The sequence below is a fragment of the Clupea harengus genome, chromosome 22 (genome assembly GCF_900700415.2).
Source record: "Clupea harengus chromosome 22, Ch_v2.0.2, whole genome shotgun sequence".
In the NCBI taxonomy this organism is placed as follows: Eukaryota; Metazoa; Chordata; class Actinopteri; order Clupeiformes; family Clupeidae; genus Clupea; species Clupea harengus.
Genome location: NC_045173.1, coordinates 9,192,236 through 9,210,937, shown reverse-complemented (window position 1 = coordinate 9,210,937; position 18,702 = coordinate 9,192,236). Strand labels below are relative to the sequence as shown.

At 44.6% G+C, this 18,702-nt stretch overlaps 1 protein-coding gene across 4 annotated transcripts in view; it reads right to left on the bottom strand.

Annotated features, from left to right (window-relative positions):
- ctnna2 (catenin (cadherin-associated protein), alpha 2) overlaps window positions 1-18,702 on the bottom strand; it is a 347,246-nt gene that overhangs the window by 14,199 nt on the left and 314,345 nt on the right. For all 4 annotated transcript variants that reach the window (XM_031559471.2, XM_031559472.2, XM_031559473.2 and 1 more), the window contains exons 10-12: window positions 8,576-8,668; window positions 7,195-7,351; window positions 5,211-5,411 (exon numbers count right to left, since the gene is read on the bottom strand). In XM_031559471.2, coding sequence (XP_031415331.1) covers window positions 5,211-5,411; window positions 7,195-7,351; window positions 8,576-8,668 — 451 coding nt within the window. The remainder of the gene's footprint in view (window positions 1-5,210; window positions 5,412-7,194; window positions 7,352-8,575; window positions 8,669-18,702) is intronic.

Below are 18,702 nucleotides of genomic sequence, written 5' to 3'. Positions count from 1 at the left end.
TCAGATGCCTCATGTTCCATTTCACTCCTGACCTCATCTTCACAACAGCAGTAGTCATCATTTATCAGTTGAACGGGGCGTGGGGGGTTAAAAATGGCTGTGTGGCAATGTTTCATATTCAGGGAAATAAATTAAAAGTTCTAGGCTGTACAAAAACACATAAATCAATCACCCCAGCACTCCTCATAAAGCCAGGACGTATGTGACATAAAAAAAGACAAAAAGAGTGACATATAATAAATTGTGAAAAATTCCTAAAAGAGTTCTGAATAAGCAGATTTCCTCCTCAGGGTTACAGTATGTATTCAGAAGAAAAGACAGACATTGTGAGAGGGAGGACTAATCAGTTCTGCAGCCATTTGTCAAGGCTCAGTCCTAATTTAACATGTTAATCAATATTAATTAGCAGGCTGAAGAATGGTGGGACATTATAAATGTGATAGGCACAAACAATACAAAGTCTACTATAAAACATACTACAAAGTCTGTTATCCGTTGTTTTAAATACAATATAATTCATTTTAATCCACTTACCAGGGAAGCATAAAATAAGCTTTTGGGAATCATAGGGGAAGGTTTTAAACCAGAATATTTAAATGTTCTGCAAGACTTTAATGGGTAAAGTTGCTGATAGTGAGAGGTAATTTTACTCTCACAAGCTGAGAAATGATGAAGGGGATTAAATGTAACCATGTTTGAAAGGTTTTTACTAAAATCCCAGCCAGAAGTCAAGGAAGTAAAGCAAGGCATTTATGCAGAATTTCAAAATAAAGTGGGAGGACGTGTTGACAGACCAGAGAGCAAAATGACTTCCGACAGATTATTCCTTCTTTTATCTATTTGTTCGTAGTCATGTGGAGAAGCCTCGCCTAACAAGCATGAAAAGAAAGTCAAGTCAAGAACAAGACCATCAACTACTTATGGTTAATGACTCCTCCGTCATCACCCTCAACGCAACAAATTGCCACAAATGGGAACAGGAGGCCGCTGCGGATGAAAGGCTGCTTTCAGGTATTATTTAGTGCGATTAGCTGTCAGGGTTGTCGGCAGGATCCAAATTGTAAAAATCTCACTATTTAAAAAAACTGAGCCAATTTCTCATTCAACGCACCAATTTCTCATTCAACGCCTTGCCCCACCATTTACTCATCAGGCTTTCAGTTTCTATTCTGTCATTCTGTCAAAATTCAGGTTTTCAAGTAAGACCCCACAATGTACATGGAAGACAATATTCATAATCATTCTTTCAACATTCATATTACCCTAGCCTACATACCTATGCCTTCAGGCTCGTCCTATTCATGGTTTGTCTTTCCATTCTTATTTAAATTGCTCCTCATACAAGCATTAAAATATTCCCTAAGCTTCCGTGGAAATTCATACGAAATATTCCCTATAAGTATCAACTTGATTAACTTGCTATTTATTTCAAGCTAACATTATACATAGTTTGCCATTTTCCTTTCTGACTGATTTTCCTTAGGGTCCCTTCTCAACCTATGTCAACTAAATAACTGAAAGCAGCCCTCCCTAACCCAGGTTAATAAGGTGAAAAGGCTGTTCAACCACTCTATGCTAGTTGCAGACATGTTGTTGTTTTTGTGGCAGTCGTGAATGGAGTTGTACCTCGCTCACTCTAGCCTCCCCTTTTAGCCTTTTAGCATTCCACTTCTGTGACCTCAGCTCCACTGTCTCGCCCTAACTTCATCATGCTGTTCCGGCCTCATTCCTCCAACTCTTTGTCCCTCTCTCTCTCTCTCTCTCTATCTCTCTCTCTCTCTCTCCGAGGTGGGCATTCCATGCTTAATCCTGCCATCTTGATGCCGCGGTGTGTCTGAGTGATGAGTAATGATCTGACAGCAAAGCTGAGGACCTCAATCACTGGCCACTCCAGAGTCTGAGAGTTTGTTGCAGGTAGCCTGACTACTGGCTCAACCCTCTTGCCTCGCCCCACTCTTTATCACCAGCCTTGACCACTAGGACCCACATAGCACTGCACACTATAGTTCACAAACTTGTTTACATCTCACTTAGGTCAGCTATACTACATTACACACATACAGCTCTGTAAGCGACTCAGACAAACTGACATTTCTTCTGACCTTGTGGTAAACTATGAAATTTGACGTCCACGTCGAGAGCCCATTCCCTTGGCTGTATTAAGAGGAACGTGTACCCGCCAAAGATGATTTCTCTGTTGTCTATACTGTCCGTGCACGACCAAACGGTGAAATGGGCTTATTTGCAGTGCCTTAGACTGTGACAGCAAACACAGCACTTACACTGTGTAAATGGAGCAATAACACGAGCACTACATCACATTTTTAATCTACCCTCTCCTAGCTTGACCTTAATGGTGGAATGAAAAATGTGAATCTTTTAGCACACTGGGAATTAGTGTTCAGGGGAGAGGGAGAATATGAGGTATATGAGGTAGTTCTGCATGCGTCTGAGAGAAAGAGTGAGACACAGGGACACAGAGAAAATAGGAGAATAAAAAAGAGAGAGAGAAGTAAAAGGAGAGAGAAAGGCATCTCCAATCCCCTGTTATGCTATTGATTTCCTCCCTCAAGGACATGCTTCAATCCTGATGCCTGTATGTAGTCTGTCAGCAGGCGATGGCTCATGTTTATAGAGCTGTGAGCCATACTGCCTGAACTTCCAGCCCCATAAATCCAATGCTGCACTCAATGGGAGGCTGCGTCGCAAGCACAGGTCAAAGGTGAGGCGTGAGATAAAATTGGACTCGGGCCGAGCTTAATACCTATGGGGAGGGAGAAAGTCGAATTGCAAAACTGGTGAACGCACCCTGGGAATATGCACACAAATGTAGGCGCCTGTGGCCTTGGATTTTTCTAAAATCAACAACACTGGTGCCGCCGAGACCAGAAAGATCTAAGTGGCCCAGAGGTTTCAGCGGTGGTTGCTCTGGGCAGTGACGGCTCGGCGCTCTCGCGTGGAATTCCGCTCACACTCGGCTCAGGCCAGAAACCACTGCACTGCTTTATCCCAGAGCTTTCGCCGGGGGCCTCATTTTACACTCCATAGGCGCTCCTAGAAGAGACGTTTTATAAGTCCCCAAATTCACCCGTAGAGAGTAAATATATCCTGTTATGTTCCGACATGATGAAGGAATGTCCGCTTAAATCAACAGGAAGTGGTATATGGGGCAATCAGATCTGCATAGTATCTCAAACAACAGCTACAGCTGAAAGGGACAGAAATACATCAAGGCAAAAAAAATAAATGAAAAAAATTGAGGAAACAGACCTTTCATCAAATAGAATTATGGACAGCATGAGACAGTTGGAATCAGCAAGCTGCGCTGTCCTTTACAATTCAATTAGCAAAGTCAATCAAGCATGAACACGTTGCTTTAAGGTTATAGGCTAGCACACCACTTCCTTTCAACTGAGCCCATTCACAGCTATCTTCTCTGGCTTCATTACTATTCTTTTTTAACTTAAAGTGTCTGCTCTTTTCTCCAAAGGACAGTCTTTTTTTATTTTTCCTTAATCCAATGTCGGGACCACAGAAGGCAGTTTGTTTTCATTTGGGTAAGGGCGCGAGCATGACTGCTTTAGCAGCTCCGCATCTGCAGCTCATTAGTCCGTAATAACCTCTGATAAGGACAGAGCAGTGCCTGGAGAATTAATATCATTTTTCATACTTTTCAGCTACCAAGTGACATTGAGCACTTGTGACTGTTTGCACTGTTGTGTATGTGTGTGTGTGTGTGTGTGTGTGTGTGTGTGTGTGTGTGTGTGTGTGTGTGTGTGTGTGTGTGTCGGGGACGGTGGAGTGGGGAGGGGGTGGTGGAGTAACATGTTTAGCTGTGCATTTGGGCAAAGTAAAAAGTGACACCTTTCAAGTGTCATCAGCCCAGGCCAGTGAGATCGCGGGACAAGTGACATCGCCAAACACAGGAGGGGGGAGGTGGGATGTTGGGGGAGGGGGTGGGGGTGGGGAGGTGAAGCTATGGTGAGAGAGGGCTGAAGTTGCTGTTGACTGAATGTTTGGGCTGTAAGTGAGGGCGGCAGCCCCAGATGCTGCCAATGACACGCTTGACGCCTTTTAACAGTGTTTAGAGCGGCACTGGCAACACGAGGCGAAGGAGGGGAGCTAATCGGCCCTCTTAATTATGGCCGAGGGTCGGGGTGGAGGCCGGGTGATAGGCTTTGTATCGTGGTAAATGTGTTGTCATGGGCAATAGCTGCTGCTGCTGCTGCTGCTGCTGCTGCTTCAGAGGACCCACATAGTCCATGGTACATGGAAGAGGACACACATGAAACAAGTGGAGAGGGCATCTGCATTTACAGAGTCTATTCATCAGCAGAGAAAGCAGAAGGGGGTGCTATGTAAAAGTGTGCAGTTGCACTTTGTGTCCATTTTTTTCTGTTATTCAGATATCTAACATCTTCTATCTGTGATGCTACAGTAGGTTTGCCCTTTGAAGAAGTTTATTTGATAAAGCCTATGAATTAAGCACATTGCCAGAACAGGGCATGTCTCATGCTTTAGCTGAAACAAAGGAAGTGGAAAAGAACTGTCAGATGCAATCAGTATGTACAGTACACCATTCCAATGTGTTGATTTCAAACAATACTGCTTTTAGTGCACAGCCACATCAAACTCTCAAAGGAGACTTTTATATGCTTGAAAATACAAAAAAGAGAATTTCACACCTGAGATATAAGGGGTTTTCTTTCTCATTTTTCCCCCCCTGTCCATCAATGCAACCTGCCAAAAGCCTATGGCTTTAAAGTGGTGTATAGACTTAAAATGAATGAGGAATGTATTGGCCATCAGTCCTGTCAAACCCTAAATTGCTGCCTTCTGAGAGCTGGCATTAGCCTGTGCAGTGTGGAAAGAATGAGAAAAATTAATGAGAGGATTGAGTGCTAGAGGATAAGTGGTATATATTTTGCTCTCTCTCTCTTCCCCATCTCTCTCTCTCTCTCTTTCTGTCTTTCCCCTGATGTTTACAGTTCACATTAACAGTGGATTGGGCGAGAGGGACCTCTCAGTGACCCGTATTTAGCCCATGCTCTTAGCCCATGACTCAGGGGGCCAAGGTCACTGAGCCCAACCCCGCGCCCCTCTGTGTGGGGCCCTCTGTGTGTCGTTCAGGGCTCCAGCTGTGGGGCTCGGGGGCCTGTGTGCTCGATTCAGACGTCCAGCTGTGCCCACCCCCCCACCCCGTGACTCACCGGTCTCGGATAGCAGCTTGATGGACTCCAGCACGCGCTCCGTGTAGACGCCGGGCTCGTAGTTCTCCATCTCGGCGTTGATGATGTGGACCACGCGGGCCGCGCGTCCGCGGATGGCCCCCGCCGTGCGGTCCAGCGTGTCAACGTCGCCCTCCTGCAGCGCGATCACACACTTGTTCACATCCTCAAGGATGTGGTTCTCTGCCAGGACAGAAAGAACAGAGAGAGAGAGGGTAGAGAAGGGGACAGAAACAGACAGACAACACAGAGAGAGAAGAATTTGAATTGGAAGTTAACAGATTGTACAAGGAGAGTCTAGACATGCAAAGCACAGTATGATATTGCAGTTAGGGTGCAATGCCTTAGTCTTTCACATGTAAATGGGACGTCGAACAAGCAGTGAGTCAGAGACCCTAAGAACAACAGTAAAACAACACAAATGCAATACCGAATGGGAGGCACAGATACAGAAACACTTTGACTAAACATCACACAACTTACTAAAGATTTCCACAACAAAGAGGTTCGCCATGAGAGAACAAAAAGATTGCTATGCCCAACTGCGGGACTTTGAGACCAGTCTTCGCCAAACGCGGTGTGCCTCTATTTTCTTTTGCATGTAACAACGATGACAACACTGGCATCTTTTGATCAAGAGAAAGCAACAACTTAAAATAAAAAAAAACATTAATTGAGTTTTGTGCAGTCATATTTACAACACTCCTTGAAAACAGGAAAATTGAGGATGGTTTCTCACATCAAAAAGATGAGCAGAGCCGCATGAAAGAGTGATTCAAATGTAGTTTGTGAGTGTTTCTGGGAGAGGACGGACAGTGGACTAGCAGCAGGCTGAGCTGAAAGGCCAGGCTCAGAGAGGATGCTAGGCGACACAGGTGTTAAAGGTAGAGCTCAACAGTTTCATTATTCAGTTTTCTGTTTTCAAGAAAGGGATTTGTTTTGGTTGGTATTTAAACAGCATTCAAAGGCCATTATAATCTACATGAAATGTGAAATGTGGCAATATGTCATGAATAAAAAACAAATGACAAATGACCTTTTTTTATTTTTTTTATTCCCAAATGACATTTCATGCTGAGTAAAATGGTGGAGGCAATATTACTGGTCTGACTGCAAGACAGACTACAAGGGAGAGTGATACTAAACTGTATTTGACAAAAGGAGACCTTTCAGACAAGATCCTTTTAAAGAAGCTCTTGTACAGGACTGAAAATGGAGTTCTCTTGTAAGATGCAGTCACAACAAGTTCTCGTTTTTATGAAAACAGAACACATTTCAGTCTGACCACAATGACTCCAGAACAGAATCTGATTAGACGACCTTGCGGCTTGGCTTCAAGGTAAACTTTGAGTGAACCAGCTCTGTTAGCAGGTCGCTTTGTTGTGCTTATTTGCATGGGGCACTGCATGTTTTTCCTCTGGGGCTGACTTAGCAGTGACGACATATTAGGCTAATTCCAAATGTTGTATTTAGTAAGACAGTTTCAGAGACACTCCAGAAACACTGACTGTACAATGAAGTGGTTAAATATGAACAGGTTCAAAGTAAAGTTGTTTCAAACAAATCAAAACATTTTTTTTTTCATGATTCGTTCAATGCTATGTTTTAGCATCAATTACCATATCCAGATTTGATTATTATATCTCCATTTGAACAAATACACATAGGTTGATTTTCCTGAAAGCAATTATTTGATTATAAGCAGTAATGTTAGTCTCTGGTGAATTCAGTGTGTGGTCAACAGAAGTAGTCCATGGAGAGAAGGAATAAACAGAGAATAAAACAAGTATGCATCTGATTACAAAAAAAAATGAGAGCATATTCAAAATACTCCAGATGACAATGAAATGGAGACAGACAGACAAATAGACAGATACATAGAAAGATAGAGAGGTAGCTAGAAAGAAAGAAAGAAAAAAGTAACTAAAGAAAGAAAGAAAGAATACAAAGTTGATCCTTGGTTTACCTGAGACGGACAGGAAGTCATCCACAGAGGTGATGTCATCCACAGCCTCAGTTAGAATGCGCACCTGCTTCTCCCACTGGTCCTTGAACACGTCCATGTTGTCCTGAGCAACTTTACTCTGGGGTCGTGCAGCCAAGGTGAGAGCTGCATTGATGACCTACAGTGAGAAAGATAGATAGAGAGGGATTGAGAGAGGGAGAGTGAAAAGAGAGAGATAAAAAATGTATCAAAAGTCCTCGGAACTCTGTTTTATGGCTTCAGTCTACATTAGGCCAACTTCCTGTCCAAAACCAGTCACATCGGCCCTGGATGTCATTTTTTTCAATACTGTGTGAGATAAGATTTTGTTCTTCACTGTCTCTGTCTTGGCTGTGAGTGTGTTCTCCGTGCGGGGCCAAGGGCCCAACCACTAGGAGGATGAAAGCGGCCGATCTCCAGTCACACTGGTTGCATCACCATCGGCCCCAGGTCTGGCAGATGAAGTGCACTTGATGGACTCAAGTAGACAGAGGGCTTATATAACGATGGGCTTTTTCATTCCGTTTCTTCTCATTTCTTTGTCTTCGATTCATCTACTTTGTTTGTCTTTCTTCCTGCTGCCCTGTCAAAACGACTGGTGGTTTATTTCTTTTTCTTTCTATCGTCTCCTACTATATCATTCTCTTTACTTCAAACAGTTGCTCTCTGTCTTTCTCTTGGAAACTAACCAGCAATCACCTCCAAACTTCTATAATAGTTGCCCTGCCTGGTGCAGGGTGGGCTTTTCAAGCACCAGTCCTGGCAGCTGAGGCCCTGCTAAAGGCTGTATAAATAAATAAATAAATAAATAAACAAACAAACAAACAAACTATAATTCTTCCCGCATCTCTTCATTCCATTAACCGGAGCAGGGTGGCTTGGGAAAGCTCTCCCACCCTTAACTTTGGGAACTACGCATCGATTACCAACTACTCCTCTTCTCGGACTCAGGAAGATCAGCGAGGATGGTGGGGGATGGTGTGTGGTGGGAAAAATCGCCCCCAATGCGAAACCCCAACACACACACACACACACACACACACACACACACACACACACACTCCCTTGTTCTCCGCTTGACTATTGTGCTCTCTCCCCAGGCGCATGGCTAAGATCTTGTTAGCTCCCCGCCACAGGTGCTTGCTGAGGCTAAGCACCCTAAGCCCACCTGCAGAGGGTCAATGAGCCAGGCTCCAAGGCTAATACCCTCTGTCTATAAATCAAGACTGGGACGCGTCTGGCATTATTAGCTAGCGGAGGTGGGCAGCATCCGTCATGCATTGATTGGAGAGGTGTGAGTCTGACGGATGGCCGAGGGAGAGCACCTGTCACAGGGCAGGCAGTGTGCCCAACCTGTCCTTACCTGTGGGCACAGGCTGTCGATCTGGGTGGCTGCCATGCGCACCAGCTTCACACCCTCTTCGTTATTGGAGATGGAGCAGGCCAAGTTTGCCACCTGGAATCAGAGAGAGACAGAGAGAGAGAGAGAGAGAGAGAGAGGGAAAAATGTCAGCGCTTCATTACAAACAGAGGCAGGATAACAGGATAACAGTAAATACATAGTCATTAGTGATCACCCTGCAGCACAGCAGTAGCGTGACCTTATCTGGAATCACTCTGAATCGCACACACATACGCTTACTCCAAGGTTTGGGTGAATGTCATCTTTTGGCAAGAGTAAATACAACTGGTGAGCACCTCTCTGTCTCTCTCTCAACACCTAACCCCCCCATACAACCACAAACACCAATGTCCCTCACAAACGCACACACATGCTTTCTCTCTCTCTCTCTGTCTCTCTGTCTCTCTCTCTCTCTCTTTCTCTCTCTCTGCAGCTCTCTTTCTCTTTTGTGTTCTGCAGCTATCAGTGCTGTGTGTACTGCCAAGGATTTAATGCTTGGCTTGAAAAGGCAATGTTAGGGCACAATATGTACAGAGGGTTAGACTCATTCAACTGTTAGATTAGTATTTGTTATTTCCATAGACGGAGCAAACAAAAAAAGAGGAGGACCAGCTGTAGGCTATGTTTCAACATACTTGCCCTCTGACCCTGATCTCTGTGTCCAGTAAAACATGCCTGAGGATAGATAGATAGATAGATAGATAGATATATAGATAGACAGATAGACAGACAGACAGACAGATATATAGATAGATAGATAGATATATAGATAGACAGACAGACAGACAGACAGATATATAGATAGATAGAAATATAGATAGAGAGATGGAGAGATAGATAGATAGAAAGATAGAAAGATAGATAGATAGATAGATAGACAGACAGATAGATAGAGAGATAAATAGATAGATAGAGGGAGCAAGAAAGAGAACGGAGCAGCATTGCAGGGATCCCAGACAGGGCTTTTGTTCTGGTCTGTTGAATAATTCACATGGCACCATTAGAAAACACAATTACCCGCAAAAGTCAGTGGGCCCACTGTAGGGGCTAGTGTTAGAGGGCAGGCTCTCTCTCGTGCTCCACTGTAGCGCCCGAGCCCCATGATATGTACCCTCCATCTGAGATTGCCTAACAATATTGGGTGTTTTGAGGAGTCTCTCTCATTAGTTTTAAATACCCAGAGTCCTCTGGGTTCATTACAGGATTGCCAGAGTATGCCTGAATCATTAACCGCGTTTACTGATGCAAAAACTACCTCATTGTATAATTAAGCCACCAGATGGCCCCTTAAAGGGAACGCCTTCTTGCTTAATTTACGTCTGCCTGCCGAAATCTCACCTTCCCTGGTTCTGCACAGAATATGACGTAACTTGAGGCTTCTTTCCCCAAATTCTCTTCTCATTCATTCATTCATTCATTCATTCATTCTCCTCTTATCTCATTTTTCTTTTCTGTCAAGTGCCACAAAATGCATGTATGGAATATAATGCTTCTCACAGAGGTTTCATTGCAGGTAATGGGAATTCCCCATCACAATGAATTCACAATGATACATTCATTTTGCTGATGATGACACGCTGCCACAGTGATCCATGTTAGCATGTATCCCAATGTGCTTTACTACAACACAGACACTCATATTAAGCTGATGAAAAGTTCAGGAGGTGCTGAATCTAATTGTGTTCCCGTGCTGAGAGAAGGCTGGATTGGAGCTAAACTGACAGATGCCTGTTGGCAGACATAATGTGTGCCAAGCCATATCAACAGCCTCGTCTATAATAGCCAACGTCACTTCTTGAGGTAAATTGAGGTAAATCAAATCTGTGTTAGAAGAGTCTTGCTTGGGGCACTTTCACACCTTACCACTGACAGCTTTGAATGCCTTGATGGATTGTTCTCCTTTGAGCATTTTTCCCCGTTGTGTGTGTGTGTGTGTGTGTGTGTGTGTGTGTGTGTGTGTGTGGAGAGAGAGAGAGAGGGCAAGAGAGAGAGAGAAAGAGAAATAGATAGAGAGTAAAATATAGAATGAGATCATCTCTTTGAGCAGTGAGTGGCTTTTTCAACAAGGACATAAAAAAAGCACAAAAAAGACTCAGTGAGGAATGTTTTGTTCCACTCCTCCAATGCAGAAATTAACTAATTTCAGCACACAGGCCAGGCTCCTGTTTCAGACGCTGGCCACACTCTCCTCCCTAACTGTAAAGCACATTTGAGGTCAGGCAGGCAGCCATACCAAACCCTGATTGCGGGCCAGCCCGCCCTGTGCCCCGCGGCGCAGATCTGAGACCTGGGTTTCCGCCAAGGCAACGTCCGGCCGGCCAAATCTACTAATTGCAATTATCTAAAGAAGTGGTTCTTCCTCTGTGGGCTTCTTTAAAATTATTATTTTTAAAAGAGCAATGTCTCTCCCCATGCGTCTCACAAAAAAACGATGAAGTGGTCCAGGGAGTCAGGAGCAATTTCCAAAAGTACTGCCTTTGAGTGACGGTGATGGGAAGAGAGAGTGCGGGAGAGAGAGGGAGAGAGTGGGAGACAAAGATAAATGAAAGTGTGGGTGAAAAGGCGAAGACTGTGTCAGATTGTACTTGGACTTTTTTTTTCACCCATGCAGGAGCTATCGATTAAAGAAGAACAGAAGTCTTGTACTTGTGTAAGTTTTAATAAGTTCATGTCACTCAGGTATAATATCCCCTCTCCCTTCCCAAATAACGAGCTACAGTCATGTAACGATGGTCAAGCAACGGGGAGACGGAGGCGAATCTGTTGAACTTTCTTTTATTTTCCTTTAGAAAATAAATCAAAACATTGCCATCAGGCTTTGGTGTGAACGTACAGCATCCGATCAAAAGCATAGGCTTCTCTTCGTCACCATTAAACTTTTTCTTTTTTTTACCACTTCCTCACATTCTCATTTGGAGTAATGGTCTGCATCATTCCAGTTTGTAATTTTTAAACCAATCCAATCCAATCAGGACACTGTCACTGGCCAAGGGCAACACTGTGTTTGATATACAGTACAGCTTACCGCATTGACTGCATGCACAAAGCACAGAGTCTTGAAGCAAGCACATTACACTATTGTTCTTCCTCAGAGAGACTGCAGGGTTTCCCCCTGCTTTAAGAACCAGGTTAGATAGCCCCATTAAATCACCCAGACACATACAATCTCTCTTATTGGCCCAGTTAATTGACTCGCTATTAGTATAGGTGACAGGCAGGAGGGCCACACTACTAACAGGAATATTGGGGGTGGGGGAAGAAAGGTGGTGATGTTGCCACTGTGTTGGGAGCTATCACCATGATCACAGGCCTACAGACTTGTCAGTACATATAAGAGAAACAGACAAAGTGTGTGTCTGTGTGTGTTGTGTGCATGTGTGTGTGTGTGTGTGTGTGTGTGTGTGTGTGTGTGTCTGTGTGTAAGCCATCTCCATCATCGAAAGCCTACAGACATGCCAGTGCATTTAAGTGAAAAAGAAATTGTGTGTGTGGTTATCTCTGTCTGTTTGTCTATGTGTATGCGTGTGTGTCTTTGTGTATGTGTTTGTGTTTTGTGTGTGAGCGTGTTTTTGTTTAGTGTGTCTGTGTGTGTGTGTGTGTGTGTGTGTGTGTGTGTGTGTGTGTGTGTGTGTGTGTGTGTGTGTGTGTGTGTGTGTGTGTGATTCACAGGAGTAGGAAGTTGGTAAAGCCTGGTTTGGGGCGGTTTCCAGCGGTAGTCAAAGCGTAAATAAATCAGCCTGTCAGCGCGTATGAAGGGGAGTGCGTCACTGGGGGATACACATACAACCCGCTAAGTACATTGGCATAAGAGGGAAGCCACTTCTCTCCTCCTTACTTCCCTCCATCTCTCTCTCTCTCTCTCTCTCTCTCTCTCTCTGAGATGTGTACAAACTCCTCTCACCCTCCCCTGCCTCCCGGTCTTGTCAGCTGGGAGCCTGGGTCTGTGGGTCTCAGATTTATGGTCCCATTCTCAGAGGGGGAGCTGTTTGTTTAAATACAGCTTCACAGAGTAATGGCTACTGCCCCAGCGGCTCCCGCCCCCATTACTGCTGGTTACATGCAGGTACATGAGGGAAAATGGGGGTGGATGTGGGGGGGTGGGGGGCAGTTATATAAACACAGACCCAAGGGGGGAGAGGAAGATCGGAAAAGCTGAAGAGTTCCAATGTGTGGAACTGTATTCATTCAGGGCGATGGCAATGAAACCATGCGTGCGAGAGAGTGGGAAGTGAGCTCATCTAAATGAGAAATGAGAGCAGACACACCTCATATTAAATAAGACTTTCAAAAGTCTGTGCGCATTTCGGAACATTCCCAAGATTTTGTGTTTTAAATAGAGGCCAGCATTTTAATGTTTCGGTGATCTGAACTGTAAATGGTATTTAGCAACAGTTGGAAGAGGAATGTATTGATCTTCATCTTCTTCTTTTTTCCACATAAAATATTGAAGATCTTTGCTGCCTCACCATCTTTCTGGGAGGATGGGATCCAAGCTTGAGAGGCCGCTATGGATATGCACAGTGTAATACTTTAGTAGGAATATTACTGTAACACTAGTAACAATATGGATTACTGTCCATCACACGGCCCAGGCCACATGCCTGCTGCCATTGCACTTTAGTGGGTCAGATCCCTTTGGGTTAGAGTCTGATCTGGGATCTGGAGGGTCCATCTCTCCCCCAGGAGCCCAGTAGTTCCCTGTCATCAGTCCTGGGAAATAAACAGACCGCTCCCAGGTGCCGGGCCTTTTCTCCGAGGGCAAGACAGACAGCTCTTCTCTCCACTGCAATAAGTGGGCCACAGCAGACAGTGGAGAATAAAAATAAAACAGTGTCTGGATTTCGATAGCAGCGCCTCCATTGTGAGCGGCGGCACTGCAGACAGACCTGGGCTGCTGCCACAGAGTGGATGTGACAGTAGAAGAGAAGAGGACACATCAATAGGGAACACTCGGCCCGCTCGATCCCACCACTCTGCACAGATTTAAAAGGCTCAGGCTGAGAGCAAACACACACACAGCACACGTGAAACCCAAATGCTTGTTACCTCAGTCTCTTTCTCTCTGTGTGTGTGTGTGTGTGTGTGTGTGTGTGTGTGTGTGTGTGTGTGTGTGTATGTGTGTGTGTGTGTGTGTTGCCATTGTGCCTATGCTCACATTTAAACACACCATCTCCATTTAATCTGGCTCACTAAGGGATACTTTATACCCATGTGGGGACTGCTGGGCTGCTCCCTTGATGTTGCCTGTGGCAATCATCTGCCGTCAGGTGCTGTGTCTTTCCCTGAGTTCAGGTGGTGTTGAGACTGGAGGAGACGACTTCAGAGTGGTAAAGAGAAAGAGAAACGAGCGAGAAAGAGAGAGTCCAAGGAGGGAATGGCAGCCTCAGGAAGCCGTGCCGAGCCGAGCCGAGGCTGTCTGAAAACTGCTGATGAGGTTAATGCACTGGGAAGCCGGTGTGAGTGCCTAAATCACAGAAGAAGGACGCCATGCCTAAATCACTCCCGTCCTGGTGGCCAAGGACTAATCGAAGAGAAACACCCACGCATGAACACACACACACACACACACACACACACACTAAACACACAGCAGCCCACACAGAGACTCCTTGCAGGGCAATGTGTGCTTACAATTTCACAATCCCTTGGACAAAGCAGGAATCCTAATGATAATCAATGGAATCAGCAGGCTTTTTTTGGAGTCAGGATGGCGGATATCCTCCCTTGGATACTTCTAGCTCAGAACACCAGGCCTAATAAAGCTCTTTGCGATCATCCAATTGGCAATCAATGTCACAGCTACAAGACCCAAGCAAGAAAGAATAAGACTGCTAGGGAAAGAGGACCGCAAGCGCTTTCTTTGTCTACCAGTTTACGAACCAGTGCATAGTCAACTAGAAGAAGGCTGTAGGCACACCGACTAGGCTTTTTGTTTGTTGTTTTTTTGTTTGTTGCTGACGTGCCTTGACATGAGTGTTTACTCAGCTCAGAAGATCTGGCGTGTGGCTTCTAAAGCAGTGTTATATTAAGGTCCATTAGCTCTACATTGTGACTGGCAACCTCTGATAGGAGGGCCCCCAACTGCGTGATTAGCAGCCTGCCTGGAGCTCGCTTTCTGCATTTCCTCCTAGTTCAAAACAGATTTGGGCCAGATTGGATATCGATTGCTGCACCAGTGATTTGAGGGGGTTGCATTTTTGTTTTGGTGTGCGTCTTCTTCCAGTAGTGAGGTAGCATTTTAGCCTCTTTATGCTGAAGATAAAAGAATATTCAGAATCAAATAAAAAATATGTCCCAGCTTTCTCTTGAGGAAAGAAAAATGAGAAAGACAGCAAGCACTATTGCAGCTATCAGAAAGTTTGCTAGAATGTACACAAACTGCCTCCCCTGAACACACACACACACACACACACACACACACACACACACACACACACACACACACACACATACACACAAACTGCCTCCCCTGAACACACACACACACACACACACACACACATACAATACTAGCTGCCATATAAAAATGATGATATGCTAAATTGCACAGCCAACACACACACACACAAACATTTTGAGCTACAGGGTCAGAGTCTTGACAACCACTTTGCCTCTCTCCTTTCACATATTGACAGGTTTATATGTGCCTCTTGTCATATGGTGGTGAGGCAGGGGTCAAAGGCTTCTGTGTTTGTTTTATCTGATCTGCCTCACGATCTAAACGTGCCGATGTGCAATCGTTCAGAGATGGTAGAGAGAGAGACGGAGAGACGGGGAGAGGAATGTACATGATGCATGGTTAAGAAAAACATATGAACCCTGAGAAGGAAAAACAGTTAACTAAAAATACGAATAAAACTGGCATTTAATCAAAAGTAATTAAAAATGTTTTAGCTTAGCTCTTAAAATCACCCCAGAGCACCCGGATAACACTACAAGAAGCAATAATATAATGTATTGATTCGTTTCCATGCAGACATGTCTCAGGAAAAGACTGTCATGAACCAGAGCCTGCCCCAACCCCGGACCATAAGCAGCAGTAAGACTGATTTGATGAATTCTAAATGTGATTTATTTAGATGGCCAAAATACGGTTAGTAGTGAGTGAGTGAGAGTGGCCATAAACGAGATGGGTACCAGGAGAATCATTCCCGGCATGTAAAAATTTACTGAGCTCAACAAGGGACACGGAGAGGTAATTGAAAACAATATAAACAATCCATAAAGCGAAATGGACATGCTTGACTTTGCGCATGCAGGGATGCAAAAGGGGGCCATTGACCTGCCAAGCCTCTTCCTAGATACAAATGCGTCAAATTAGACAGCGGTAGATTGGATCCCCTTGCCCAAGGAGACGAGAGAGAGAGAGAGAGAGAGCGAGAGAGAGAGAGAGAGAGACCCCAAGTGTTACGAAGGAAGTCGTGTTTAAATTGTGTGGTCCATAGCTACAATCCACAGTCCTTTAACACACTGCTGTGTATGTGGACAGAATGGCTAACATGATTTTCCCCCCATGCTGCTCCTCAGCTTTTAGCCTCACAGCTTGACATTCCACATGCTACCAGCGCTGCTGCAAGTGATCCAGTTGGATCAGAGTGCCTTCAATAGTCTCACAGTGCTCAACTCCCTGAGGACTCCCTGCTTCCCCTGTCTCCAGCTAACACACACACACACAAAAAGACATGCACACAGACACAAATAAACACACACACACACACACTCACGCTGACACACTCACATTGACACACACACACACACACACACACACACACACACACACACACACACACACACACACACACACACACACACACACACACACACACACACACACACACACACACACACACAGACACACACACCCTTGAAGTGGCCAAGACAATCCAGACACACACCCTTGAAGGGGCCAAGACAATCCAGTTCCAGAGAAGTATCGATTGCTCTCTGCACAGGGTGCAAGCCAAGCAGTTGTTCTTGGCAGTGCAGCACAATTATGAAAATGGACTAGGGCTGTTCTATCTAATTTATCTGGATATTTAACAATACTCAACAGTTGCCACTTAAAAGCTCTGTTTCCATGAGGAACCATACATTCGGGGAGGGATCTATGTGGGCAACATGAACTGATTGCTACTGGGCAGCCATCCCTCCTCTTCAGACGCGGGTCTATTTTTAGACACGGCTGAATTATCTCCAAGAAAGATATGAAGACTAATCACACAACTGCAGGATGGACAGCAGCTATTTCCCCTTCCTCCCTCTCTCTCTCTCACCAAATGTTGCTGAAGCCTCTGGAATGCACAAGTTCTTGCCGTCCGAAGAACAGAAAGAGAGAGAGTTGCGGGAGAGTAAAATACAATGAGCGCCTCATGTTTGAGAAACTGTCAATCACATCCAGAGGTTCAATGTGAGAGCTGGAGGAAAGCAATTACTGCCTCCTTCACCTTGGGATGGGCTTGTGAAAAGCCACGTGCCACAAACAGCTCGACCCACTGCAGATTCCAGAGCTCAAATCCACCCAAGATGTGTCCGTCCCCACGCTGCCCCTGCGCGCTCTCAGCTGAGACCATGTGAGGGCACACGGCTCTGCCTTCATTGACAAATGGTCACGCTCCGTGTGCTGTGCTGGGACTAAACGCCCTACCAACTTTCTGAGCTGGGCTATGGCTGCAGCGTCAGTGCATCAGCATGGCTGTCATCATCATCATCATCACCACCACCATCATCATCATCATCACCATTGTGGTCGTCATCATCATCATCATCATCCCCACTTCATCATTATTGTCATCTTCAATATTAGTCTCAAAGAAAAATGGCCTCGGAAAATTAATTAAATCAACAATAAAAAAATATCCACAACTCCAACCCACTATCATCTGATATTGAATCAGACGCATCACTATATCTGCAGGTGATGTATTCTCTCGGCACTCTTCTTTGCTCACAGGCTCCACGCCGCTCTGCAGAGGATGACAGATGCGGCGGCTAGCAGCCGCATTAGCATTCCTCTGGTGGCTAGTTATTATCATAAGCTTGCCGGAGTGTGCAGGGAAAGGTGGCGTCTCGGTCCGTGCTGACATTTATATGTAACTTGTCTGCACTGGTGTGCACTTTGCTGACATCGAATAGATTACTCCTCCCACACTGTAATAAACACCACGCGCCACGCTAAAGGTTATCAGTCAGCACCCAATGACTCAACCTTTACACTACACACAAAGACAAAAGCAGGGCCTACTGGCTGTAACATAACTCCGTTGCTATTTGGCCATCTGCAGGTGAGGTAATGTAATTTGATCATGAGTTGGTAGAATAACACATTTAGTAGTGGAACGCATTTGTTTGAAATGAGATGTCAGAGTTATAGTTCAAATGACTCTTCTCGGTAGACAATAAGTAAGCAAGTGGGGGCAATGTTATGCTGCGCTATGGTTGCATATTGTAAAACTAGGCCCCATTCCTTTCATAATACGGAAGAAAATATTAGTGGTAGCAAGATATCAGTCTAAAAAGTTGGTACACTCGTACACAAGTGAGCATCCTCACATATTTATCATCTAAATAAAAGTTCACATCTTAGCAAAGGGTTGTCACTGCACACAAACATAAAAAGAAACACAGACTTTGCATTCCTGCTTAGAGTTATAGTCATTCTAAAAAACTAGAATATAATACATAGAATACCATTAATATTGGTTACAATAGATGAAAGGCTAAAAATGCTGCCTCCATACCAACTGTGCTTAAAACTGTATCCTCTCACTCCAAATCTGAGTCATAGCTACCTGATACCTGATGATAATACATCAATGTGATGAAATGACCCCATCATTCTGACCCACAGTCATTAAGTGTGATTTTGCTGTTCTGGTTACATAGACAGTAATTACCTAAAATGTAAATATACTCCACGTCAAAGTATCAAACAAACAATCAAAGTCAAATAAAATTTCACTTTCACATCACAGACTCATTTCTGACTCATATCTCTGCATGATCCAAAATGGTGTTGATAATGTCTAACAGCTACCATGAGGACAAAAAAGTAAGTATGTTGGAAGTGTTGTGTGCCCTGTTCCACAGAA